General features: G+C 44.7%; 1 protein-coding gene across 1 annotated transcript in view; it reads right to left on the reverse strand.

Moving 5' to 3' along the window:
* Positions 1 to 343: 343 nt before the first annotated feature.
* The window catches only part of LOC119703553 (histone-lysine N-methyltransferase SETDB2-like), a 44901-nt gene continuing 17671 nt past the window's right edge, over positions 344 to 27573 (reverse strand). Inside the window, exons 15-24 of the mRNA XM_038143592.1 lie at positions 21661 to 21929; positions 15991 to 16126; positions 14210 to 14317; positions 13361 to 13494; positions 12089 to 12135; positions 8756 to 8814; positions 8293 to 8359; positions 6349 to 6471; positions 5025 to 5096; positions 344 to 1282 (exon numbers count right to left, since the gene is read on the reverse strand). Of these exons, the coding sequence (XP_037999520.1) occupies positions 1143 to 1282; positions 5025 to 5096; positions 6349 to 6471; positions 8293 to 8359; positions 8756 to 8814; positions 12089 to 12135; positions 13361 to 13494; positions 14210 to 14317; positions 15991 to 16126; positions 21661 to 21929 (1155 nt within the window). The 3' untranslated portion in view covers positions 344 to 1142. The remainder of the gene's footprint in view (positions 1283 to 5024; positions 5097 to 6348; positions 6472 to 8292; positions 8360 to 8755; positions 8815 to 12088; positions 12136 to 13360; positions 13495 to 14209; positions 14318 to 15990; positions 16127 to 21660; positions 21930 to 27573) is intronic.

Below are 27573 nucleotides of genomic sequence, written 5' to 3' on the forward strand. Positions count from 1 at the left end.
AAGGGCAGCAGACTTGAACTCTTTAAGCAACTGAAATTACTATTATTTTGTTGAAGCAGGCACACCTTATAGTTCAAGAGCTCATTTTGAATGCTGTTATTCTGTTATCAATCTATTCTGTTATCCCCACCTTCCTACAGAACAAGCTCAAGTGAGGAATTCCAAGTGGGCATGGAGAGAGTACAGCTGTTGTAACCAGATGTCAACATCTGTCACACCAAGTGGTGTTTGCCAGTGCTCTGCTTGTCCCTCAGCAAACGCATGGCCTGACAGCATTCCCCCTTCTTGGCAGTGTCCTGTGCAGCAGCTTGGGGATGGGGAGTACAACTCCACACACAGCTCCTTTAAAAAAACCTTTTATTTTATTAACTTAGCCCGTTGTGGCTAAACAATGCTTTTCTGTATTCAAACAATATTTTAAAGACAAAACAAATGAAAATTGAACCCTTTCTTAATGGAGAAAGGAAGATCCAGACACTGTTTTGCTCCATTTGACATTGTACTTGTTCTGAGTATAATGCCCAACCCTTTGGTCTGCCTGCAAACACTGCTTTACCGCTGCCATTACAGCAGAAACAGTACACCTTGACCAGTCAGTAAAGAATAATTTGGCTTTTTAAATTAAACTCCTGATTGTAACCTAGAAGGCTTTGAGTGCAAGTTCTGCTCATTTATCGTTTTTGGGAAAGCCAAAGCAGCACCGTGATCCTTCAAACATCACTGTCTAGACACAGACAGCAGTGACTGCCCAGCCAGGAGAGGGCTCCCACAGTTTAAGTGGGAACAAATTTAAAACACAATTTAGCAAGTGTTCTGTGGCAGCTGAACGCTCCCTTGGCTTTAAGAAAAAAGTCTTCCCTGGAAGGTTCTTTGAGTTTTTGCAAAAGCTAAGTTTAGTTAATAACACTCATTTATATTCCGTTGTGCAATATAAATGGAAATTTATAGTGGAAGCAGAGGAAAATTTGAAAACTTGAAGGACTTTAAATTATTGCAACAGTGAGGTATAAAAATGAGTATAACACCACATTCTTGCACCCATTCAGCCCTCATCTTGGGGCTGAGGAATTGGGCACTGACCAGACTGGTCTATGGTTTTTACCATTAGAAAATCCTAACAATTGCACCATCACAGAGAGGGGTTATTCAGACACTGTACTGGATGTACTGGCCATGTTCTCTGTGGTAGGAAGGATGACTTCTTTTAAGTCCTGCAGTAGCTCAATCTTGTGATCCAGTCTTTTTCTGTTTTCCAGCAGTTTCTGGATTTTTTCTTCTGTTCCTATTATGAAAGAGGGATAAAAAGCTTTTATTATTAAGGAATAAAAATATTTTATAATTATACATAAGTATTCCTGATATAAAAGACATTACATATTCATTAACTCTGCAGAGCTACCACTGCTTGGTTTAACCTACAATAAAACCTTTGCCTTTCTGCAGCAACACCTGTAACCCACCACCCTGCACACCTGCTGCCTTCACAAAGGCTGAACTCTGCTGAGAGCCTGCCTGGTGTGTCAGAGAAAGCACAGAGCAGGAGTCATCTCCTCTGCCATCCATCTATAACAGAGCTAGTTTTGACGTTAAATTTAAAACATCTCAGCGTACGTAAAAATTACTAGTTTAGCTGCTACTCCCATGTGTTAATGGGCGTATGAGCTTTAAAGGTTCTGTTTTCAGAGCCTGTTTGTGTGAGAACTCCTCCAACAATGATGTATTTTAAATCTTTAAAGATACCATCTCTAAATTACACTCTGAAAGCAAATTTACAAGCCTAATGGATTTTAACCAGCAACAAAATTAAACCTAGAAACAGATGGTTTGGACAACTGCATTCAAGAACTCGATTCTCAAAACCACAATTCTATAGCATTTATTCTCCTGCTTCTTTAAAAATCATTACTGACAGTATCCTGATGGGATTAACCAAGGTGTTTACCTTATTTGCAAAGCCCTGCTTGACTGCATTTCTGCTTCCCTCTGCTGCTTCCATTTCCCTAATGTTAAAGATTATTGAAGTCAGTGAGAGCTCAGTAAGGAACCTTGCCAGAAGCACTACCACAACCTTACAGTGTTAATTCCAAGTTTCAGATGAAGCACCTGCTTTGTTCAGTTAGCAGGACACACAGAGGTGTTGGTGACCTTTGAGCAAGGCTGGTCTGTGAACAACAAATGACTTTCTCAGTGTGGGAGAATGTTGAGAGTTCAGATTCTAGTAAGAAGAAGACACTTTGTACAAAAAGAATGTATTTTTCTTCTTTTCGGGGAGAAGATGTTGAAGAATGTCTCTAGAGTGCAAAAATTCTCTCCAGATGTTTATCCTATGCCATTCAAAATAAAAAAGCCTTAACTGATTTGAAAAAAAAAAAGAGAGGAAAGCACTTTGGCCTTTTGTCTCCTTGCTGCTTCTTCCTCTGTAGTGAGAAAACACAGCACCTGCTGCCTGTGGATGTGGAAGGTGATGGACATGGACACATTTTTAAATACATTACCCAAAGTTGGGTGTGGGTGTTGAAGATGGGCAGCCAGAGCACTGTTGGTGCCTGCTGCCCATGGGAAATTCTGGCAGCGTTCACTGAAGAGGGACCTGGTGCCCAGGAGATGCCCCTTCTCTCTGTACTCAGGGGACATACCTGAAGAAGTTGGACATCTACAAGTGGAACCAGGGGAAAAAACCCTTAAGAGAGTATCTGGATATTAATTAATTATCAGAAATTAACAAAGCAGCTCAGTTGGTTAGAACATGGTGCTAATAATGCCAGTGGTTATGGGTTCAATCCCCAATTATCCCCACATGGGCCACTTACTTAAGAGTTGGACTCAGTGATCCTTGCAGGTCCATTCCAACTCAGAACACTCTGTGATCCTGTTGATTCAGCATTTGGGAGAGCTACATGTGGAACACACACAGCTCAGACACACAGCTAAATTTCTCTCCTATCAAAAGCATGTGGCAGAAATAGAAGTAGCCCAGAGAAAGATATCAGTGATGGGAACGACTGGCCTACAGTAATGCTTCCACAGAAAGGCAGGTAACAGATTGGGAACCTTCCATCTCATAGAGGAAATGAGCTGAAGGGAAAGAAAATGTATTTCTGTAAAATCAGGAACGGCCTGAGGGACATGGACCTGGAATGACTGCCCCAAGTGCTATGGGGCTCTCAGTGAAGGAACTGCACAATAGTTTTAAAATTAAGTATCATGGCCTTTGTCTCCACAACCTTTATCTGAATTGCAGAATTTGCTGCTACAACCCCCCTGAAAACAAATGCTGCCAAGGAGCTCAAAAGCTTCTAGCCAGACTGCTGACCAGCACAGAGGAGAGGGAATCTGATGGAGGCATCCTGGCCAAGCAGGATGCACAACAGAACTGAAAACAAAACTAAAAGAAGTCACTTTCCCTTGGAGGAGAGGAAAAGACCCTCCAACCTAGAAATCTGGAAGTGCTGCTGAGGCAACAGCATATCCAGTGTAGAAGGTTTTCCATGCAGTTGAGGTTGCAGTAAAGCTGCACACTGCAAAAGGAGTGTGGATCCCTGTATATAGAAAGGAATTTTAAAAAGCCCTTTCACCAGTTACAGTTCAGAGCAGCCTTACCATGCTGGCATGTAAGGCTTTAGAACAGGAATTGCATGATGATTTAAGAAGTGACAAAAAGATTGAATTCAAAGCATGGCAGATGACCCAAAATCATCAGCTTGAAACACAGGATTTATACCAGTCCTACTTTATGTAGTCCTTGACTTAGTATGTCACCACAGAGCTAGCTAGAGTTTATAAGAGATTATGACAACAGTAACAATAAACAAAAAAGAAGAAAAAATAGCAGCTGGTGATTTGCTTTCCCCTCTACAGTTTCACTTGTAATTAACATGGTTTTAATTTCTTTCTCACTGCTTCATTTTAAGAGGTCCTCTTGAACCAGTTTTGGAACCAACCTCATTATTACTGACCTTGAAATTAAAGGTCTCAGAAAAGAAGATTGTGTGGTACAGGAAGAATTGAGCTGCTTGAGTTGTGGGGATTTGGAGAGGGGACAACTAGTACCCATGAGAATCACATGGTTGTGTGCAGAGAGGGGCCAATACCAAGAGATTTTCCTGTAAGCTGAGAAGAGGGTGAAATAATTGATGCAGCAGTGAAAGAAACAAGTGTGATCCAAGGTTGTGTCACATGAGGAATTCTGAGCAGAGATGTTTTAATGTCCTCAGATGAGGCACTGGTGGAACCTTGTGTCAGACAGCTGCAACACTGGACACTCCAACTGCTGAAAAAGGAATTTAAGTGCAAGAACAGGAGACTGAAGGGAGGAGCCTGGCTTTTTCAGTCAAGTGAAGGGGAAACAGCAAACATCATCTTCACATACCAAACCTCAACATTAGCTAATTAAAACCCTTTTCACCAGAATAAATTAAAGCAAAAGTCAGAACAACTGTTGGAGAGAGAAATGGGAAGCATGAGGCTTGCCTGTCTGAAAAACAGCTTCAGCCTTGTTGCTTCAAACAGCTGAGAATCCAAGCCCCACAGTTTCCTTCCACACCAGTGCTCCCAAGTAACTTTTCCTGCCTTTGTTTGCATTTCACTCTGAGCATTCTCATCTTGTTTTTCAAAGCACAATTGCCTCCCAGTCCAGGTGAGTTCTGCTGGCCTTTGGCTCCTGTGTTTCAGTGGAAAGCACTGCTCTGACCAGAACTTGTCAGCAGCAGCAGAGCTGTAACACTGGCAAACTGCTGAAGGGAGGCTGTGGAGAAGGAACCCAAATAAGCTGCAGGAGAGCAGAGTTCCCTTGGGGTGGAGACCCTTTGGCCTTTTAAAGCTGTGGAACTGTGAGTTGGTCCCCCAGCCCCATCTGATATACTGTATTTCTGAAGATTCAGCTAGCCATGGCTTTTACTCAACTCTTTATATAACACTGAGAAATAAAGTTCCTTAGAATTTTCATTTTAAATAATTGTTCTATCAAAATTCTCATTAGAATAATCCCAGACCAACTGCTCCTCTGACAGCTTTTCTGCACATACCTGAATAAATATTTGTCAGTATATTTTCAAACAGTCCACAGTCAAACAGTGCCATCACTGTCTCTTCATACTCTGGGGAAAGAGATAATTTGATGTAATACTACTGAGTAAAGGTTTACAGAGCCCTACATTAGAAGTACTGCAAAACAGTAATTACTTATTTTCCATCATACTGACTGCTCAAGGTTTTAGGATGAATTCCTTCTCATATAATCTATATTGAGAAAAAAGGATCAAGTTGTCAATTCTTTCTTTGTAGTTTCATATGGAAGATTATTCCTTTTTTGGGTCTGCACCACATGAACAGTACATTTAAAGAAGAGCAATACACTTAAGTCATATTTCACTTCAGTGTGCCAGGACTGTGTGATGGCAGAGCTGACTGTACCAACTCCTCCTGACACATCAGGTGTGGGGCTGAGCTATCCCCACTCGCTGGTAAGAAACATCCAAGAATTACACCTCAATTTCATACCTGAGGCTTCTGCTGAAGCAAAATACAAAACATTTGCAGAGTTCAACTGACACACAGGCTGTTCATGAAGGGAGACTTTCCAGGTGGGATATTTCACTTTTCATGCATATGCTTCAGTTACTTTGCATAAAATAGCCTTCTTCATGCAAAGGTATTACTCCTAACTTTGCAAAACTGGGAGGACAATTCTGGGAGACACTTGGGACAATTGGGAGAGCAAAGTTCGAAATTTTCTTTAACTGTGTTGTGGACAAAGCAATATTAGATTGAAATTCTTCAAAAACAAAGTACCTCATACAAGGTGATAAACCCATAAAAACCCCAAACAGACACTAACAGCTGACAGTACACTTGTAACAAATCATCCAAAGCCTTAAAATGTACATACTTCAGGATTTTCACTCAGAAGACAGTGCTGATATTAACAGACAGCTGGTACCTCTGTGACACTCCAAGAGCTACAGAGACTTATGACCTAAATAAAACCTGCTTCTCCTCAGGACCTCTCTGTTCTCCAGTTCCTGGGAGGAGAGGCTGGACTGAACCTTCCTATGCTTATGCCAACAGGTACAAGGTGGCTTCAAAAATTCAAGTCAGAAGGTCTCACTAGAGATGCTGAGTCGGCAGCTCTTAATTTTGAGAAAGAAGTTCCCTGGAACTTTCATTGTAAGTGGTCATTCAAAAGGGGAGGTCATTCTCAACCCCCTGCACGGCTGCAGAAATAAGGATTGAGTTATTTAGCACCGTGGTATTCTCAGGAAGGTGGCCCAGGGCCAAGTGCCCAGGATTCAGATCTGTACCTCTACTCTGACAGCAGAGTCCCTGCCATGGGTCCCCCCTGAAACATACCTGTTTCTGAAGTGTTGTCATCCATCAGTTTTTCCTGAGCCAGGTGAAGTGTGTCCAGCATTTCCTCAAATATGTCATCCAGAAGCCCAGCTTGTTTGCACTTTCTAACAAATTCTATCCGAACTGTTAAAACACAGAAGCATTCTCATACAGTAGTGATCTGTAAAGTGGGCTTTGCTCGCTCTCTTCAGAAACTAAAATTTAAGCCAAAGCCCTTCCACCAGTAACAAATAGTTTTGCAAATCTCTGGCTCCTCCAGCCACCCACACAGCCCTTTTCAGTAGGAACAAGTGAGTAGCCAGGCAAACATAAGCACTGTGCTGGGTGTAAAATTCCCTAAGCTCTAGATTTGGCTTCGTTCATCAGGAGCAAACAGCTCCACAACTCTAAATGTGCCATTCCTAAAGCTCATGATACCCCCTAGTGATTTGTCTTGCTTGCAGTTTCACCAATCCTTAGGACCACACCATGAACTGAGCAGGCTAAAGAGCAGAAAACAGTGCAATAAATGAATCAGTATCAGATTTGGTAAAAATTGAGGCTACTACCAAGTGATCCAGGCAACTAAACTTTTTTGTTACAGCCCATTTTACATACCTACTTTGTCAGATTTGGATTGATAGAGAAATAACTATTTTTTTCTTTATCTCTGAGCAGCAGGTCAGCGACAAGTTTTAGTAAGATCATGCAATGGGCTGTTCAAAAGCAAAGAGCCATTGGATGGCTCACAAGTCTGCCAGTCTCTGTTAAAAACAATGTTACATTTTACTGGAGACATTTGTGAGGAAAGAAATGCCTTCTCACTAACACGAGATGCTCTAGGAGTATTCCAGGATTCTTTATAGGTTTCCTGTTCTTTACAGTGGTAATGGAATTCAGAAAAGACCACTAGGCAGCCACTTGCAATACCATGCCCATACATTATGCATCTCCACAGAGAGGTGAATAATCACCACTAGCACATTCCAAATTTCCAAGTGCCAGCAGAATCCCAACAAGCAACTGCAGCAGGAGCTTCAGGGTAACATGAAAGCTGCAGCACTGAAGGATAGCTCCCGTGATCCATCTCACTGTTGTAACATCGTATTTATGCAGTGAAAGCCTACATTGTGTTAAGCACCCTGTGTACACCCAGGCTTCCAAAGGCAAGATGTGCTGCCCCCTCCTCAGAGCACCTCCCCTGTTAATGCCTTCCAGAGTTCCCATTTCAGATTTCACCGCTCTGATACGGAGGAGCAGCGTCAGGCAGAGGCAGCCCTGTCTGCAGGAGACAGAGCTGAACGCAGTGGCCAGCCAGAGTGGGGCATTCCCATCTGAATCACCGGCTCGCATCACACAGCAAGTCTCACTCAGCCAAACCACAGGCGTTTGTTTGCTGCACAGTTATTAAAACATCCTGCAAATCAGACTTCTGCTGCCACACCAGAGCACAGAGAGCCACTTATCTCAGGAGAATCATAAAGATACGTGTGCAGGACAGGATTCACTACCAGCCATCTCCAAGCTCTGCACTTCAACGTAACAGATCACAGTACCTCCTAGATGCTCCATACAGTTGTTACCTAATGTCCAAAATATCAGATTAACACTGAAGTTAAAGACAGCATCCTTTCTTCAGGCCCCAGGTCCTGCAGGGAATATTCCTAACCTTAAATGGACACCGCGGTTCTACGTTAAGTGTGTTGCTTATATATGCTCCCTACATACATATTACATCCCTACATACATATTACAATTTATCCATTATCATAAATCCCACCCCAGGCTCTCAGAGAATTAGTCCTTTGTTCCATCTATCACTGCATTCTTGAGCCACATATCTTCTTCTCGTCTTCCCACTGTCCTTGCTGGAGAGCAGCGTTTGCATGCCTTGTTTCTCTGCTAAAAGTTTCACAGGCACAGTAAAAACTGAATTAACCCTTCTGGTATCAAAGTGAGTCTCACCTTTATGCCTATTGTTTTTTCTTTTTCGTATTCGTAAACTGTTTTCTTCTGCTGTCTCTTCTGTACTCTGTAAAAAATCAAAACAATGTATTTTTACATCATGCTGACATTTACTGCTGTTCTCATTATCATACTTCTGTCTTAGCAGAAAGATGAAAAGCAGTCCACATGTCTGTGAATACAGACAGCTTCTCTGAATGGCTAACAATATTCCTCTGCAGACATTATATTTTGAAAATGGAAGCAAAAAGTGTTTCAAAGCAAAAATGCTTTAAGAAAAGCCAAACATCTGGGACACCACCTTCCTTAACCACTGCATTTGCAAATAGCAGAGAAGTTAACAAATGCCTACTGGTGACTCCCAAGGCTCTTTCTGAACACTGTCAGAGTACTTTGATAAGCAAGTTCTTTGCTGTAGCAGGTGTGGGTCCCCTGTTTTAGTACTACTGAAATTCAGAATTACCATTTCTTCTGTGATGGTGGGAGACGTCAATGTACGTCTTCTTTTCTTATTAGCTGCACCTAGGAATCAATAAACAACAAACTAACAAAAGTGACAACCTCAGATTGACCATCACACATAATATAAATTCCTTCTTTTCCCAAAAAGCTAGGGAAGTGAGGGACTTTCGGTGGCAAGGCAGAAATATGTTTCAGCTTCCACAAAAACCTGACATTTCAGCAGAATTCACACTGTTTACATTAAGGAAAATTGCAAGCATGAACCCACCATTAGGAAAAAATGCAAATCATTACAGCATTAGGATATCACTTAACCTTTTCAACTCAGTAGATTGTTAATTGGGGCAGAGTGAACTTATTCCTCATCAACATAAGGACCCTCCCAGAAAACCTCCAGAAGCCATCTGACTTGTCAGTTTAATATTATTTATGCTACAAAGTGTTTGTAGTGAAGTGGTATGAGATCTAAGAAAAATTATCTCTGCTTTCACTGCATCCTTTCCACCAGCATGCACCAGACTCCTGCCAACATCATAACTCACAGCTTTTGGAAACAGCTACAGTATCACAAGCAGAGAAGGACAGCTCTGGCAAGGAAGACAGGGCAGGAGGAGAGAAAGGCAGAGAAGAGTGCAACCACCCACCAAAACCTGAATGTTTAGTGTACAGTGGAGTTATACCTCCCCTTCTCTGTTTAATTCCAGAACCTGTAGACAGCACTTAGTAAGGATGATTTCTAACAGGAAAGGCCTATCATGAGGAATGAGGAGGCACTGTTATATACGGAGGCTGTGAAAACAAGTTTGGGCTCTGGGCACTGGTGCTGTACATTTGCATTTCTCATGGGCTGAAAGCAAATTGGTCTCTTGCTTCATCCAAACCAAACCTGTAAGGCCAAATTTGGGGCAGTGTGGGACATACTGCTGCAGGCACAAAGTGTTCCTTGCTGTCCAGCATGGTATTTTTGACACATGATAGGATTTTCTGAGGTGTCCCTTATATCTACTGTAAGAATGCCTTATACAAGAGGAACACAGTCTGAAGAGCAGCCCAACTCCTCCTGACCTGCACAGCGCTGGCTGCTCTCCTGCATTTGTCAGCCATTACTCTGTCCACATCCAACTCTTCCAGCTAAAAAGAGGTTGGGGCCTGTTTCCAAATCCAAGTTAAACAGAGGTTGGGGCCTGTTTCCAAATCCAAGTTGCTCTCACATCCTTGCTGCACAGAGCTGCAAGGAGAGTTCTTGGGCCATAAGGCACCTTATCCCTTTCCAATCACACAGCAGAGCCCGGACACTCCAGCACAAGAATATTGTATGAATCAAGAAAAAAGGGATCTTCCTTGACCCCCTTTTCTCCAAACTATGAAGCAGGAGACACTGGGCTTGGGGAACCAAGTGTCGTCTACTCAACCCTCCCACTTGCTCCTGACTTCCCAGGGTACAGCTACCCTCAGGAGCTGAGAGAAGCTCATTCAGGAGGCAGGGTAGACACTGCTAGCAGAATCCATTTATCCCTCACAAACAGAAGGCCTCTAAATTAAGTGCCTCTGGAAGAATTCCTCTAGGAGAAAACTCTCTTCTCAGGGAACACTGCATATGCAACATTTGAAGACACAAAACCCATCCAGTATCTAAAGGGGGCTACAAGAAAGCCAGAAAATGACTTTGTACCAGAGCATGCAGTGACAGGACAAAGGGAGATGGCTTCAGACTGAAAGACAGCAGGCTTAGGTTAGATATAAAGAAAAGCCATACTGTGCGGGTAGTGACACTCTAGAACAATTTGTCCAGAGAGGTTATGGATGCCCTGTCTCTGGAAATGTTCAAGGCCAGGCTGGATGGGGCTTTGACAACCTGGTCTAGTGGAAGGTGTGCCTGCCCAAGGCAAGCAGGCTGGAACTAGATAATCTTCAAAGTTCCTTCCAACCCAAATAATTCTGTGATTCAACCTTGTAAGACTTAAGTACTCCTGGGACCCTGGGCAGCCCCAACAGACACTGACAACCATTAGACCACAGAAATCAAAATAATTTTGAAAAGGGAATAAAGGTCAGGCTTCAGAACAATGGATAAGTAAAAAGCAAAGCTACTAAGTAAACTAAGAAGATGCATTTGGTTAGTGAACCACAGCAATATCAGATACTAAACAGACTGTATGTCTGGCTAAAAAGTGAGACGGGGGTTAGAAATTAATTTAGGGTAGAAATGAATTTGGGATTTTGGACAGCTGTTTTAGATGATGTATGTTGCTTAACCCACTTAGCTTGTAACTTGCTGTGCTTGCAAAGGCCTGCAAAGACGGAAAAAAGAACGCAGGGATCTTGATAAGAAGAGCTCATTACCCCAAACAAGGTGGAAGGAATGCAAGGTCTGTGGGAGATAAGAGAGGCTCCTCAGACCCTGCAGCATGTGCCCGGTGCTGAATAAATACATACCTACCTTACCACTTCTACAAGTTGTGGAGTCTTTCCGCAAAGCCCCAGCCCTCATGAATAAAAGCTTTAATAATAATCACCTAACCCATCTCTTAAGTGTCATCAGGCTGGAGCAAGACTCTGTCAAGAAGACTGGCCAGAATTTGCTAGACTTCAGTGGGAGCACACCACTGTCAGCACAAGTGCTTACAGTTCAACTGAGTTAAAATTCAAAGTGATGTCCAGTTTAGGAGCCACTTCACTGTGAGCAGAGTTCTATGTATTAGGCTAACAAGGTCCAGCTTTGGCTGGGATTTCCAAATACCTCTGAATCAGGAAGGGCCAGGACTGCCAAAAGAAGCTGCATTTCTGCAGCACAGGAAGCAATCCTTAAACAGGGGTTGTACAACCCTTTTGCTACACTTAAAAAGCTCTTTGGGATCCTTCAGAATGAAAGGCCCTATTTTAAAAACTACTGCAGTGAATACAGAAAATGAAATGTGAATGTCTGCATAAGCACAGATAAAATCCCAAGGTGACCTCTCCTGCAACAGACTTTTCCTTGCTAATCTAGTGCAAGCTTGTGTGTGGCTCTCCTGTCTCACACGGATTTTACCAGCTGCTTGGGCCCACTTGCCCAAAGAAGAGCAAGAATGATTCCACTAAGGACTGAGTTCATTGTGGTTTAAGTCAGTTTTCAAGGAGATTTGGGGAGGATTAAATTTTAACTTTTCCCACTTCAAAAAACCTTCTTGATTTTTGTGCATACATGTGGATCTCAACCAAACCACTCCTGCAAGATTAGAAATCCACCACTCAAAATGATGGTGGTAATATTTATCTTGTCCATATGAATTACTGACTGTAAGATGCAAATTTTTAAAACAAATGAAATCAATGAAGTCATAAAGAAACTCACCATAGTGATTGGTCCTATTCCCTGGGTCATGTTTTGGGCAGAACACTCTAAAATTTAAGTTCAATTTCAAGAAAAAGAGAAGAAGTATTAATAAATATGCAAACAGAGTTATGTTGACCTATTTTAACAGATATTTCCCCCTCTTTCCACCAAAGGTAAACTGAAAGACAGTTCAAAAAACTTGTTCAGCATTACCCACCTCAAAAACCACCTGCTTTAAAGTCCTGTGCATGCACAACCTTGTATCTGTACTTCTAGAGCCACAGTGGACTCTCAGCACTGAAGCTCTGAATGATCAGCTCCATCAGCCCACCCTGCCTGGGGCTGCCCACTGTTCAGGCCCTGAGTCAGACACATTTCATGCAATGTGTGGCAATCACTGTGTCAGAGACACTGAAATGAGATCAACACTCCCAAGGTGAAACACCCCAGTCCTGACACTGCTCCATCACAGCGGCTCTGCCCCACGCAGGCCAGGAGCCTCCTCAGACACATCTGCCCAGCGCCACCTTCCATTCCTCAGCCCTGCAGGAGGCTGGCAGCGCCACACGGCACCACCAGGCACAGCACCAGGCACTCACCTGCCTGGAGATCTCTGTGCCCCTCCCTCCCACTGCCCTGTGCTCATGGAATGGCCCCCAAATCCCAAGTACGTGGAGCAACCCTGTGTGAGATCCAGTAGCTTAAAGCTGCTCAGTCCATTTGTTACTTAAAGACTTCAGGAATACATGAAATGGGAATATTTTCAGTGGTTCTAGGAGAGCAATGTGAATTCCTTGGAAGAGGCAAAACGAAACAAATTTATCTGAAAATATTTCTTATCTTTTGGATACAATAATGTGCAGAGAACATGAACCAACTTTTACAACATGCCTTTCTTACAGAAGGATCCCAAGTCACTTTTTAAGCAAAAATGCCTTGTCAGGAGCATGGCTTAGTTTATCTCTTCCTTACAAATCTACTTGCCAAGACTGCTGCAATTTTTAAAGGGAACTGCATTTACTAGGACATTTTCTAATTATTGTCATTCTTTTAACAAAAATAGAAGCGCTGCCCTTACAAATGCAGACTGTTGGCTCCCATTGCAGTAAAGTTTTCCTGTGAAATGAAAACACTTCTCCCACGGTTTGCAAACAGAGGCTCGAGCATCACTTTAGGAGAGGGGAACTTATTTCCTTCCCAAAAAGCCCTTTAAGCCCCACCCAATGAAGTCCCTCTTGCTGGCATCCGCAGAGGCTGGCAGTGACAGTGGAAGGACACCCGGTGAGGTACCTGTAGACGCCGTTGACCTCGTCGGTCTCCACGGCTGCGTCATCGCAGAGCGCGCAGAAGAAGTGGTAGCTCCTGCGGCACGCGCGCTCCTCGCAGCCCACCGTGGCCCCCTTCTTGCGGCAGAAGTTGCACACCTGCAAAAGGAGGGGGTTCACCAGGTAAATGTCACAGGCAGCTACTCCAAATCCTGCCAGACAGGGCAAATGCCGTTCTCTGTGGGAAAATCCAGTATTCCGTTGCAAGTCACCTCCATGTAATTCATCAGGCAAATTCACTGCTGCAAACGCCTGCCCTGGTCATTACTGCAGCCACCTTTTTGCTGTCTTACCTCTATTTCATACTGATAAATTTGTAAAATGAGGCAAAGAGCCACGTGAGGGCACCGAACAACTTTCCCAAATTATTTCAACATTAATTAGTGTTAATGTTTGGATTTATGTTTCCTAGGCTAACTTGGTAATGAAGAGAGTTCCACCCAGGACGTGGGGGAGGACGGCAGCTGAAGACGAAGGCAATTACAAAACCCCTCATTTAAACAATCTTATTTCTGCTAAACTCAGAATGTGTTCCCTTTTACAACTGTGGACTGCATTCTTTTGTTTCAGGCATTGGCTTAGTCCTTTACCAAAGTCTCAGGAAACTTTGACTAAGGACAAAGGCCAGAAAAAAACCCACCTGCATTTAAGAATGTTAAATCAAGTACTCCAACGCTAAACCTGTAATTTCCCTAATTTTACTAGATCAGAAGGACCAGCTACTTGAATGGGTTTTTTTAAAGCACAGAACAGGCCAGACAACCTTCAATACTATGAGACAGGACTAACTGCAGATTCAGAAACATTTCCTTACCAGCCGCTTTCCTCTCCTGAGCTCCTTTAACACTGATGACACATCAAACCTTATCTCCAGATTTTCCGAGTTATGATCTTCAGATTCCACAAATCCTGAGGAAAATAACTAAAGACAAAAGAGACAGTTTTAAGTAGTAAGAATGACTCAGTCACCAGCACTGAAAAGCAACAAGGAATACATCTTTTCTTCTTGCACTTGCCCTACCTAAGAAGGCAGATTTTTCTCTGTGTTAATAAGAGGTTTCACCTACACTGTACAAGGAGCTAAGCTTAAACATCTCTGCAGTCAAAAGAAGTTCCTCCTTCCACACAGGAGATTTCACATAACCTGAAGGCAAACTAAGAAAAGATAATAAGGTGAGAAAGTTAACTTATTAAAAACATGAACAAAGAAAACGTGAAATTCCAGGGTGCCCAGAGTAAGGATGAGACGATCTTCAGGCAGGAGACCTCCACACCTTGGACATCTTATTATGTGCTCAGCTGTTCAGACCTACAGCTGGATGCAACATTTCTCTGTAATAAGATTTCCATACAGCCCAATGCTGACAACAGCTGACTGCAGGAAAAAACTAGAAACACTGTACACCTCCTGGGAGAAACCCACTAAAATGCACTCGTGCACACTCAGGCCACTTTAATTCCCACAGAACTGCTGAGCCAGGACAATGAGTGAGGAAGGCAAAGTTCTTGGCAAATATTTCCTAAGCACTACATGTAGCTAACTCCAAACAAAAGGGAGCTACCCTTTCATCAATTAGCAGGCACAGCCTGTCTGCTCAGAAGGTGATAGCTGACCGCAAAAAAAAAACCCAAACAGTGCAAACAAGCCTAGAGGCAGAGAAATGAGTAAAGCTGCTGGGAGGAGAAAGAAAGGAGAAAAAAGGAAAAGCAGAGAGAGGGGGAGAGAGAGAGAAGTTTTAACATTGGAGAAACCTTAAAGCCATAATAAAACTTGTTCCAAACAAAATATTTAAGTGCTGTAAAACAACGTTGTTGTGAAACATTCTGATAAAAAATAACCAACCAAAAAAGATATCAGAAAAATAAAGACGTAGACATAACAATTGTGAGAATAAGAAGGCTGGGACAGTGACAGCCAGAAAGCTGCTCTAGCAGCAATCTCCTGCAGTAAATGGCCCTCAGCTATATTCTCCCTCTGCTGAAGGACGAATGCAGCAGCTGTAATTGATTCTGCACTCCAAGAACCAGCTCCACCAACTTCCAGAATAAAGGGGAGGCAAGAAGAGTAGTAGGATCGCAACACACTTAGAGCTTCACAGATGTTTTTATATAATCAACTTCTGATATTTTTATTCCTTATTTTAAATAAGGTACAAACCGGAAAGTTTTTTAACCTTAAGTGATATGGATATTTTCCTGCAAAGGTTGAAGTATACAACTTTGTGTGGTCTGAGAATCCTCATCCAAGAGGATGAGTCTCCATAGTGCCTCAAGAAGACCTACTCCTGTGGCTAGACCATACGTGGTCTTTGTGGTGTTTTCATGTGTGTCTGGGACCACTGCTCAGCAACAGACACACATGAAAACACCACAAATCAACAGCTCCAGCTGTGCAGACACATCCTCTCCCACTCCAAAATCCTGGCCAAGCCCTGTTGCTTTTAAAGCTTTTCAATCTAATATAAACTTGCTGGTTTGAGTAACCAGCCTTTCAATCCAGACATCATTGCAAAACCAAAAGCAGATAAGCAGTGGAAACTTCCCCCTTATCCCTTCTCCACTTCTCTTCAGTACTGACCATCTAAAGGCACTCACCAGACAATCCTGATGAGCTGCAATATTTCTCTCTGTGGCGATATACATCACAGAGCCAGCCTCCCCTTCTGAACAAAATGCACATGTTGTTCTCACCATCTTCGCCATTATCCAGAAAGCACCTAGAGCAGGAAAACTGGGACAAAACACAAAGCAATTTACAACTTCCATAGGCCAAGAAGGACAGAGGAAAGCAGAGCCTGCCAACACCTGCCCTCTAAGTGCTCCTTCACTGACAACCCCTGACCCCGGGTGCTTTGCTCCTCCAGTAACAACTACCAGTAGAACAGGCAAAGCCTGCACTTGGCACAGCAGTGGGATGGAAACCAGATCCCAGGAGCTCCAGCCATTAGAGCAGGAGAAAGAGTGTTTATCTCCTCTTGGAAAGTCACTAACAAGTCATAAAGCGTAATACAAGAGTTTTCAAACTTGCTTGAAATATCTGCTCCAAAAACAGATCCAAGAGCAGCCTGGCAAGTCACGCTCTAAGGTGTGAAACTCCTTATATCTGGAGGAGGGCAATCACTCATAGTGTTTTCTTAACCTACTGCTGCCACATGTGAGTCTGCGAGTCAACAAAGGACAGAAAAAGGACAGCTGTCCCCAAGCTTTGCCAGTGCCTTCTAGGAGTTCACAGAAAACAAGGAAGAAATACTAATTTATTGCTGTAAGAAGGATGTAGCAAAGTAGTGTGGAGAGGTCTACAAGTAAATTGGGGCACAAGAAAAAAATCTTAAGTGAGAGATTCAAACATTCTCTCTCAACAAGGCAAAATGCTAACAGGAATGTCAGAATTTTCCCTGAGCCCTGGGAATTGCCCCAGGGACACCTGTTATCTTTTCCTGGCCATATCCACTCAAGCCTTAACTGTTCTTGATATAGTCTTACTCCAGCAGCTGCAAAATTCTGAGGCCACCTACATCCTTCACAAAAGCAGTCTAAGTGTTTCTGGACAAGTCTTTACACACATCCCCCACCAGCAGGTTAGAGCATCACCCCACAACGTTTGTAGCAGAAATTTTACTTTGTGTTTTTTGTGCAAATCCACCACAGAAATCTTCAACAACTTCCCACTCCTTCAAGGTGTGATACTCCAAACTATCCTCTGCTGGAGACGTCACCTCTGACAGCACAAACTCCTGCACGACAAGGGGGAAGAAAAAAATCTGCATTTACTTTCAAGACATAGGAAGATCTGAAGTTAAAATATTCTAGTGAGAGGTAGTAAGGCCCAAGCACAAAATAGGCAAGAAATCTCATAGTCCAAAACCTGCAACCTTTTTCTGAGTTTCAACAGACAAACTGATTTCACTAGTTCCCATTCCCCTTGCATAAAACAGACCGGGTAGCCCCAAGTGAAAGCAACCACCAGAGTAGAAGAGGACTTTTAATGTTTTTTCCCCCTCTGGCTTACACTACTGACAACATACTCGTAATCACAAGTCACTTTGCCTTTGCACACAGCTGGAGTTTTTTTTCCTCTGTCCTTCTATGTCTTGTAAGCAAGGCAGGGTAGAAACTGATTCCCAATACCCATCTATACACTGACCATCGTATCACTTTCAAAACCTGAGCAATAAATAAATACAACAGAAACAAACAGACATATTAGAACTAGAATAGAAAAGAAAGAAATTCAAAAGAAGAATGAGCTAGAGTTTGAATGGCCTAGAATACAGGAAAAGCTCTCTGCAGCAAACGAATACCTGGAATCAATGCAGACACATAGGCCCTGCTCAGGCCCAGTCAGAGGATCCAGCCCTAGGAATTTTTTAAGGAAGGGGCTAAACATGGACTCTGCAGTCCCAGGTGTTCTTCCAGGCTCCAGAGAAATCCTGGTGCTGATGGAGGACAGAAGATACTTGGTCATGGTCAGCCTTGGGCTTACTCCAGCACCTTTCTAGGAATCCTGAAGCAGTGGAAGTCCAGCTCTTGACCATTCCTCTGTAGAGAAGCAGCCAGCCTGCACCTATGGCCCTGTTTAGCCCTGTATCCTGGCCCCCCGCAGTGGGCTGGCCCTGGCTGGATGCCAGGCACTCCCCCAAGCCACTCGATCACTCCCCTCCACAACTGGATGGGGACAGAAAACATAACAAAGGGTTCATGGGGTAAGGACAGGGAGAGAGATCCCTCACCAAATACCATCACAGGCAAAGCAGACTCAGCATGGGGATAAGTAGCTGAATTTATTACTAACAAAATCAGAGCAGAATAATGAGAAGTAAAATAGATTTTAAAACCACCTTGCCCCCACTCCTCTCTTCTTTCCAAACTCTACCTCTTTCCCCCAAGAGGCACCGGGAGATGGAGAATGGGGGTTATGGTCAGTCCATCGCTCATTGTTCCTGCCACACTCAAGGAGAGCCCTTCCCCTGCTCCAGTGTGGGATCCCTCCCAATGGAGACAGCCCTCCACAAACATCTCCACGAGTCCATCCCATGAACAACAGTTCTCCATGAACTGCTCCAACACAGGTCACTCTCCCATGGGATGAAGTCCTTCAGGTACAGCCTACTTCAATGTGGGTCCCTCCAAGGGTCACAAGTGCCACCAGGAAACCTGCTCCAGTGTGGGCTCCCTCTTCACAGGTCTGCCAGTTCCTGCCAGGACCCTGCTCCAGCATGGGCCTCCCACGGGGTCACAGCCTCTCTCAGGCACCCATCTCCTCCACAGGCTGTGCGTGGGTCTCTGAATCCCCATGGACCTCCCTGGGCTGCAGGGGACATCCTGCCTCACCATGCTCTGCGCCAGGGGCTGCGGGGGAATCCCAGCTCTGGCACCTGAAGCACCTCCTGCCCCTCCTTGTCCACTGACCTCGGTGTCTGCAGAGTTGCTCCTCTCACATATTCCCACTCCACTCCTCTCTGCCCACAATCATATCTGCCCAATAGCTTTTTCTTTCCTTCTTAAATATGTTACCACAGAGGCGTTACTGTCATTCCTGCTGGGCTCAGCCTCGGCCAGCAGAGGGTCAGTCCTGGAGCTGGCTGGCACTGGCTCTGCTGCACACGGGGGAAGTTTCCAGCAGCTTCTCACAGAAGGCACCCCTGTAGCTCCCCTGCTACCCAAACCTGGCCGTGCAAACCCGACAGAGCCCCACAGGAACCTGTGCTCTTCCTGAGCTTTCCGCTACAGAGTACTACCAGGAAGAGGATATGGAGCTAAACTGGGCAATGGCTGCTCCTATGCAAGAAAGGAGAGGCTAAGGGCAGGTTTCCAGTTTCACACTTCAGTAACATTTCATCTGAACCACGCCTTGCTTTTGCAGGGCTTAAGCCTGCCACTCAGGGATTCCAGTTGAAATACTTGGACCTGTCTGAAAAGGCAAGAAATCCTTGCTCCTTGCTCTACTCTTTCGGCAGCACTCATGACAGAGTTGCTCTGTTACTATTTCTCCTGATGGATCTTTTTAAAGTCAAGGAATCTGAAACGATTTAGCTCTTCTTTGTACAGGAGCTGGTCTGCAGTTTTTTCCACCTCTGTCACTTCTGTACTCTTCTGGCTACACTCAAAGAGGAGCACACCAGCTCCCAAGGATGAGCTACCATTTACACTACCAAGCCACAACACCACTCTGTATTTTCCTTCTTTCCTTAATAATTCTCACTATTTCAACCACATTTTAGCCCGCTTCTGAGCGCAGAGCTGACACTTACAGAGAACTACTGCTGGAAGCAGAAAGCACTGAAAAAACCACAAAGCTCAACAAGCAAGGGGGCCCATGGTGATCAGAGCAGACAAAACTGGGTGGAGGGCTGGTGGTTTGTCCTGCCACGGGTCTGGAATGTGAGGAATAGAGGCAATAGAGGAATGTGAGGCAGTGTGGGAGCCACTTGGCCTTGTTCTTTCCCTTGCTTAAGCAGGAAATGTTTTGCACCAACTGCACCTCCGGGGTTTTCTGTGCAATGTGACCACAAACAATGGAAGGTACAAAAGTGCCCTGATTTGTACCTGACTGGAGGGGGAGAATTCAAGACAGAAATCATAGGGACAGATCCACAGGTTTGGCCTCTTGGCTCTCCCAGAAGGGACACCTTTCAGTGAGAGTCATGTACTTGTCTGTTGGTTGGGTTAAGTTAGGTTGGGAAAAACCTCCGAGATCATCAAGTCCAAACAATGACCCAACACCATCCTGTCAACCCCAGAACAGTATTCCAGTCCCCCAGATCTCCTTCTTGAGTGGCATCAGATTAAGCAGGGAGGGCATCAGCGTCACGGTTGTTTCTCTGCCACATCCATCATCTTCCACTTATCAATGCTGTATTTTCACCTGCTGTTTTATGGTCAATCCCTTGCTGTCCCAAAGTCCTTCTGCAACCCTTTGCTTCCACTGTCACCACCACAGGGAACCCAGGGGGCCAAATTCAGCTGTAAGATTTGGGGGGCTTCTGCTACCCTCTGCTCATGACAGGACAAATGACGCTGCAAAACAGAAGGCAGAGCAGCAGCTGAGAGAACAGTCACACCTGGACGCTCCCCCTGTTCCTGTGCCATTTTCTAGAAGGAGGGCTGCCGGTTCCGGTTCTTTATTTTTTCGCAACAGTGACTCAGGCGAAGAAAACGGGAAAGGAAACAGAAAGTAAAAAGGGAGAAGAAGAAGAACAGTGCTGGCAAGAGTGCAGAGCTTGTACAACTTTCAATTTCAGCAATCCTGCTGAAACATTACCAGTTTGTCTAAGTATTTGCTCTCCAGACCCAGTTCTGAAAGCATTCTTGTATGTAAATATCCAGGAGGAGGCTAAGGCACAGAATCTCTTAGTAAGGAAAAGAACCCAAGTCCCCTGAATTCCAGCGCACTATTGAAACCCACTGCCCCAGCTCCTGCTCTGCTCTCCTCTTCCTTCCAGCGCAGTGCAGGATTGGATCTATGGAAGTAGGAAGAAAGAAAGGAATCACACACCCGTTACCCCACACTCACTGTGTCCCTCACTTGTGCTTTGTGGGGGAAGAAGCACGGCTGAAGATTTCATAGCTAAACACGACCGACACTCACCTCCCCATCCCCCCCACGTCAGTACAGAACAGACACATCCAGATTCCGCAAGGAAGAAGAACGAACAAACAAAGCTGTCTTTCTGATCACCTCTCACTTGAGAGCATCTCGTTCCAACCCCCCGCCCAGGGCAGGGCACCTTTCGCTGGACTGGGCTGCTCAGACCCCATCCAGCCCGGCCTTGCCTCAGAATCCACACACCCGCAGCTTGTCTGAGGAACCCGTGCCGGTGCTTCACCACTCTCACCAGCAAACAACTTCTCCCTAACACCCCTCGGGCCCCCGGGGCCGCCCTCACGGGGGTCCCGCTGCCGCCTCACGGCGCCCCCGCCCAGCCCGAGCCCCGGCAGGGCCCACTCGCTGGCACCGCGGGGAGAGCGGGGGTGCGGCGCCGGCGCCGAGGAGGCTCCGCGCTCCCCCCGCCCCGCGCGCCCCCGGTGGCACTTACCGCCCGCTCGCGGCCCGGCTCGCGCCAGCCGTCGCTCCTCCCCGCGCCAGCCGCCGCTGCCCCCTCCCCCGCCCTCAACTCTCCCGCGCGGAAGTGAGCGCGCCCGGCCGGGGCAAGGAGCACGCGCGGTGGCTCCCGCCGACGCTCCGCCCCGCACGCCCGCGCGGCGCTGATTGGCTGCGGCGCTCGCGTGGCCGGCGGGAAGGCGCGGCGCTGAGGCGCCGGTCACGTGCTAAGGGAGGCGCGGGCGCAGCAGCCGCGGGCGTGCCGGGGACACGGAGCCGGTAGCGCGTCCATAGCCGGGCCGGGCACCGCCGCCGGGCTGCCATTCCCCGAGGGCTGTCGCCGTGGGAAAGGCGATATCCTGCATGCCTCCCTAGCCCCGTGCTCACTCTTCACAGAACCACTGTCCAGCCTCCCCGGGTGCAGCCGCCTGTCACTTGTTGCCAGGGGGAAGATGCCGACCCCGCGCTGGCTACGCCTTCGTTTCAGGCAGCTCTGAAGAGGGGCAGTGTGAAAAGTGTGTATTATCTGGCTCTACGCAGATATTTACTTTATGTGTTATGTTGCATTGATCAGTAGTGCTGTATTAACATTTTAATAAATAGTTTTGTAGTTAAAATGTAGCTTTTGTAGTTAAAAGAGAAACTATGTATGTGGGATATTTTTTTAAGGAGAGGAATGAGATACTCGCACCGAGACAGCAGCCACAGCACACCTAAATTTTTCAGAGAAAAAGGATTTATTGCTCTCTTATCAGAAGAAATGAACTTCCTGCCTCGCTCAGCCCTGAAGACGCCTCAGGGTTAAGAGGAAGAATTTGACACTGGCCAGACAATCCTTTGCTCGAATGGAATTTATGCATCATGTACGAGGTGTATGAATATGTGACAGGCTATTGCTTTTAAGGGTTAATTCTCTGTTAACGTATGTCCTTTATCAGGCTTATTTTGCCCAGAAAAGGCACCCGGACCGTCTGTAACTCTTTGTTTTTATTGTCTTGTATTGTCCTAATCCCGATTGTCCACGTTTTTATTACTCTAATTTTATTACTATTTTTATAACCATTTTATTACTATTAAAATTTTTAAAACAAGTGATTGGCATTTTTCACAGGAAGGGTCACCCTGAAGCCTCCTTTTTTCCAGATTAAACACTCCCAGCTTCCTGAGCAGCTTCGCACAGGACGTGTGCTCCTGACCTTTCCCCAGCTCTGCTGCTGGACACGCTCCAGCCCCTCCACATCCTTCCTGATGTGATAAATGAATATGATTCGTGCTAACAATTGTAACTCTATCGATATTTTAGAAAATATTTGTTAAAAAGCAATATAGGAAAAGGATATGTAATTAGTGTCACAAAACAGACATTTTCAGATGTTCATGAGAAAATAGGATACAGAATGGAGTATTGATCCCAAAACGGATCCCAGCCTCAGGATAATTAAGGGATCAGCCTTGAAATGGACAAAATTGGGATGATTCCAGGTATCTATGAAATAATAAGGCTTATTTTTGGAATATAATGCTGGCTTCTATAACACAAGACTTGAGGTGCATGTGCAACCTGCGGGTTGTTCAGAGGACAGTGATGATGATGAGAAGCCTTCATCAGAAGCGACCACCAAAGTGCCAAGAAGCCCCCTTAGAAACAAGCAGAGCATGCACTGTGCTATATAGTGACGTAGATCACAAGAATCAAAAATAGAAGGAGATTTATGGGAAAATATTGATGAATACAGATTAGCACACAGTATGGGTTGTGTTTGGATTCCTTTGTTTTTTGGTAAGGGAGGCAGGGTGAGAAACCTTCCCTCCCCGCCCCCGTGCCCCGGTTGGGTTTGTACCCTGGTCTGTTTTGCTTATGCCTTATCAGAACCTTAATCAGACTTAAATAATCACTGCCAAATTTACTTTGTACACGCTTCCCTGATTGTATTCATTTGATATAAAATTGCTGCTAAATTCTACTTTTGTGCTTTATTAAATTAGACATATAGGACCTCATTCATAACACTGATTTTAGGGGCTCAAAACTGAACACAGGATTTGAGACGTGGCCTCACCAGGATCAAGTACAGGGGTACAATCACTGCCCTGGTCCTGCTGGCCACACTATTGCTGATACAGGTGTGAGAAATGAACCCCACTTTTCAAAATTTTTAAAAGATAATAAGGGATAAAAGGGACAAATCAGCAACAGCACTGGGCACTTGGCTATGGCCAGAGGCACATCAGCTAACCACAGTAACTCTTCTTATATGCTTTTCTATTGCATTGGTCAAATACATACTCATAAAGATTACACATGTTCAAACATTTCTTTGAACTTGTTTACATGGTTTGGAAATTCTTTAGCTTGGTTCGACCCCTGACCCACCTTTTTAGAGTACATGCAGTAATTGTGGATGTGGTTTTGAGGGTCGTGTGTCACTTCCTCACAACGGCCCCTGTTCCGTGGTTTCAGCAGGTCAGTTATTGATAATTGAAGGGTCAGTAGCAGGGATCCTCATCCCATCCATTCCTTAAATGTTCTCTGACCATGCAGACGGTTTTAGCTATTTCCACAAGTACTTTAAATCAACATTAGCTATTTCACAAATACATCTGAGTTATTCTCATTATTGTCAGTTAGTTACAAAAATGAAAAATTAGTTATTATTTCGCAACTACAGCTACTTCTGCAAAAGTTAACACTGTAATGCACAACACAGCATCCACTTTAATAATTTGCAAAAGCCAATACATAATTAGTGAAAGCCAACAACTACATGGATATTTAACACCAAGATAGCAAAGGCAGCGAACAAAATACCATAAAAGGAGAATACTTTCATGGTATTCTCCGTAAGTTCTCTAAGTCTAGAGTGGCATCAGAAGGCCACCCTGGACTGCCTCCCTGATGGACCCTTGGAGACTGTAGCTGTGGACTTACACAATGCTGTGACAACCTGAGGCAGAGCTGTAAACAGGCCCTGAGAAATGTGCAAAATCAGTTGGTGAAGTAATGCAGCTGCAGCAGTATAAAAAACTTGCTTGCTAAAAAACTGGGTGTTCTTTTGGCTGTTGCCACACACACAGCGCTGCTACTTTTGCTTTGTTGATCTGTCCCCTATTATCCCTTATTAAACTCTTAAAATTTGGAGGGGTGGGCTTTGTTTCTAACACATGCCATTTGCCTTCGTGGCCACCTGGACACACTCATGTTCAGCTGCTGTTGACCAACACCTCCAGGTCCTTTTCTGCAGGAAAAGGATCCTTCCAGACACCCTTCCCCCAGCCTGTAGGGCTGTCTGGGGTTCTTGTGACCCAAGTGCAGGAGCTGGCACTTGGTCTTGTTGAACCTCCTCCAGCAAGCTCATCAGCCACATTAATAGGCATATTCTGGCTCATCAGGAGGCCACACCAAACACAACAGGGAGCTTTTAAGATCTGTTCCCTTTACCAGCTAGATCAGCTTTGGCTTTTCAGCACCGCTGGCATCATTCCGGTTGTTTCCCAAATTCCTTTGCACCTGCCCAGATGCAGCATATCGTAGCTAAGATCAACCCCTGTGTCCAGGCTTGCAATTAGATTATATCTATTAGCCAAATACTGCTACACAATTCCATTTCCCAGATCTATTACCAAGATTATACTCAAATGAGTCAACATGATTCAAGCACCCACAGGTGCATAACTCTTAAACTAGTAAAACCTTCGTAACAGAAGTCTATTCTTAACACAGGAAAAATTCTCTTTGGAGAATTTCCAAAGAAAGTCCTAAACCCTTGTGAGCTCTTCCTCCAAGCTGTTGCACTATCAAGCCATATAGCTCTGTGAAAGAGCTGGAAATTATTGCTCAGTGCTTTTTTAGGCAAAAAAAAAAAATCAGAAAAAAAGGTAATAAGCTCTAGTCCAGTTTTATTTATACTTATGCTGTAAGTGATCTTCAGCTGTCTTTGCATTTGTATGTTTATCTTGGGTACTAATACTTATTACCACGGAGCCCTTATACATCCTCATATCCCTACTCCTTAAGGACCTCCATAGGGACTGTCTTGCTCACTGTAAGAGCTGTGATTCACACCTCAATGCAACTAATTCCTATCAGGCACTCTTCATTTATGATGCCTCCGACAGGCTGATAAGAAGTCCCAAATGTGTCATTCCACAGGTGCTTTGAGTACTTCACTTGGAATATCTTCACCTGTTTTTCCATCAGTGCTTGGGCTTGGTGCTTCTACACACTGCTCTGCTAAAGCATGGGTGACACGAGGGGCTGTGCTTAGAAATATCCTCATCTGTGAGCTGTGACAAGCAGAGGAATGGTCAGCAGAGCAGAGAGGGAGCTCAGGTGACCATTCCTGTGGTCATTACTTGCAGAGGATACTTGCAGGACACCCTCAGCAGAACATGTTCTAGTAAAACCACAGTAGCAGGCAGAAATCACACCTTTTAAGGTGATATTGCTCATGGATAGTTATGATCTCTGGTCTGGAGGAGGACAATGAAGAAGCACCAGCCCGGAGACAGACCTGATAAACCCAGCTGGCCAAAAAGCCCTGTCTCATACACAGGCCTTCTGTGACATCTACACTCACAGCAGGCTCTCCCATAGTTTCAGACCACATGGAGCAAGTAAGTGTTGCCTCTTTTGAAACATCAGGTTTTCCTGCATTAAGAAACAGGGCTCTTCCTCACTAGCTCAGTATCATTAATTCCTACCACTGCTCTGGAATATATCATCAACAGCAGTAAAATGTACCTTCTTTTCCTCTCCTCCTGATGCTTTAACAACATTCCCATCTTCCTTTCCACATTCAAGTCAAGCATAGACACAAACGTTTTCTGCATTTTCGTTTGTTTAAAAGGCTAATACCACTCCTGGGTTACCTGTGGGTTTTGTCATACACGTTGGCATGTCTCTGGTTAATACTGAAAGATGATCCCCCAAGGCATATCCCTCTGAGTAGAGACAGATCTTCAATGAAGCAAAAAGCAATTTTTGAGCTGCCTACAGCTCACACAGGGGCTGCAGTGACAGAAGGGCTGATCAGGCTAGCAGTGGGTGGCTCTGATCTTCTGAAGAGGTACTGCACCAACACTGGGGTAACCCTGCTCTTCTGCGTTTATCCCTGAAGATGGGTGGTGAAAGCCCACACAAACCCAGAGTGTGATGACAGGGACCAAAGCTGAGGAGAGGTTTGCTTACTGGATGTGTCAAACTCTCAAACAGAGCTGAGAGAGAGAAGATCTGAGGTTTCACTGCAAGCAGAATGGTTCACAGGTCTGTTATCTGTGTGAAAGGTCCACTTTTAACAGGCTGAAACTCCTTATGCATGATGAAACTTGAAAAATCCAAGAGCATCATACATTGCAATACAACCCCATGACTTTTAACCTTGAAGCATACAAAACAAACAAACAAAAAACCCCATTTAGGGCCCCAGATACCACATTTGTCCACAGTTTCACAGCACAGATACAACCCAATTAAAACAGAACCTTAAGCCATGTGTGCATTAGACATGCACTGCCTCTTGGCCTCAGGGCTGAGAACTGGCTCCTGCTGATCTTTCATTTTGCAGTATAGGCTTGCACATAACCAGGCCATGACCTTCATTTGTTCCAACCATTTGTCTGAAAACCCCCACAGGAGCAGAGTGACACGGTGAGCACTGAGGCATATGAACTTGGAATCTGGGATACCAACCATGCAATTAAAACATGAATAGTGGGGTGGTTCTTCCAAGACTCATTTATCAAGGAACAAAGAAAGGTGCAGGTACAAGACTCTCATGTTTACCTTTTCCAACAAAGATAATTTGACTTCAAGCCAACCACTTTATTCCATAAATGACAGCCTGAGTGAACCCTTTTCTTAGCTCTCATGCTGATCAGCTGGCTGTATGGCAGTGATTTCCCTGTGAGCTAGGATGCTCTCAGTGTTACTCCTCGAGGCTGAGACACACCTGATCAACTGCAGGTTTGTGGTAAGTGACCGATGTCACACACACTCTTGTACTAAAGTGTCCCTGGATTTTGTATTGGCAACTTTAAATCATTATCCTCTGCAGTAACAGAGTAAACTTTGCTATCAAACTTCTGAAGTCTTACTTTTACAACATTTTTAATAAAACCAGTTTTTTTGAAACCTTTGG

The sequence above is a fragment of the Motacilla alba genome, chromosome 1, assembly GCF_015832195.1.
Source record: "Motacilla alba alba isolate MOTALB_02 chromosome 1, Motacilla_alba_V1.0_pri, whole genome shotgun sequence".
Lineage (NCBI taxonomy): Eukaryota > Metazoa > Chordata > Aves > Passeriformes > Motacillidae > Motacilla > Motacilla alba.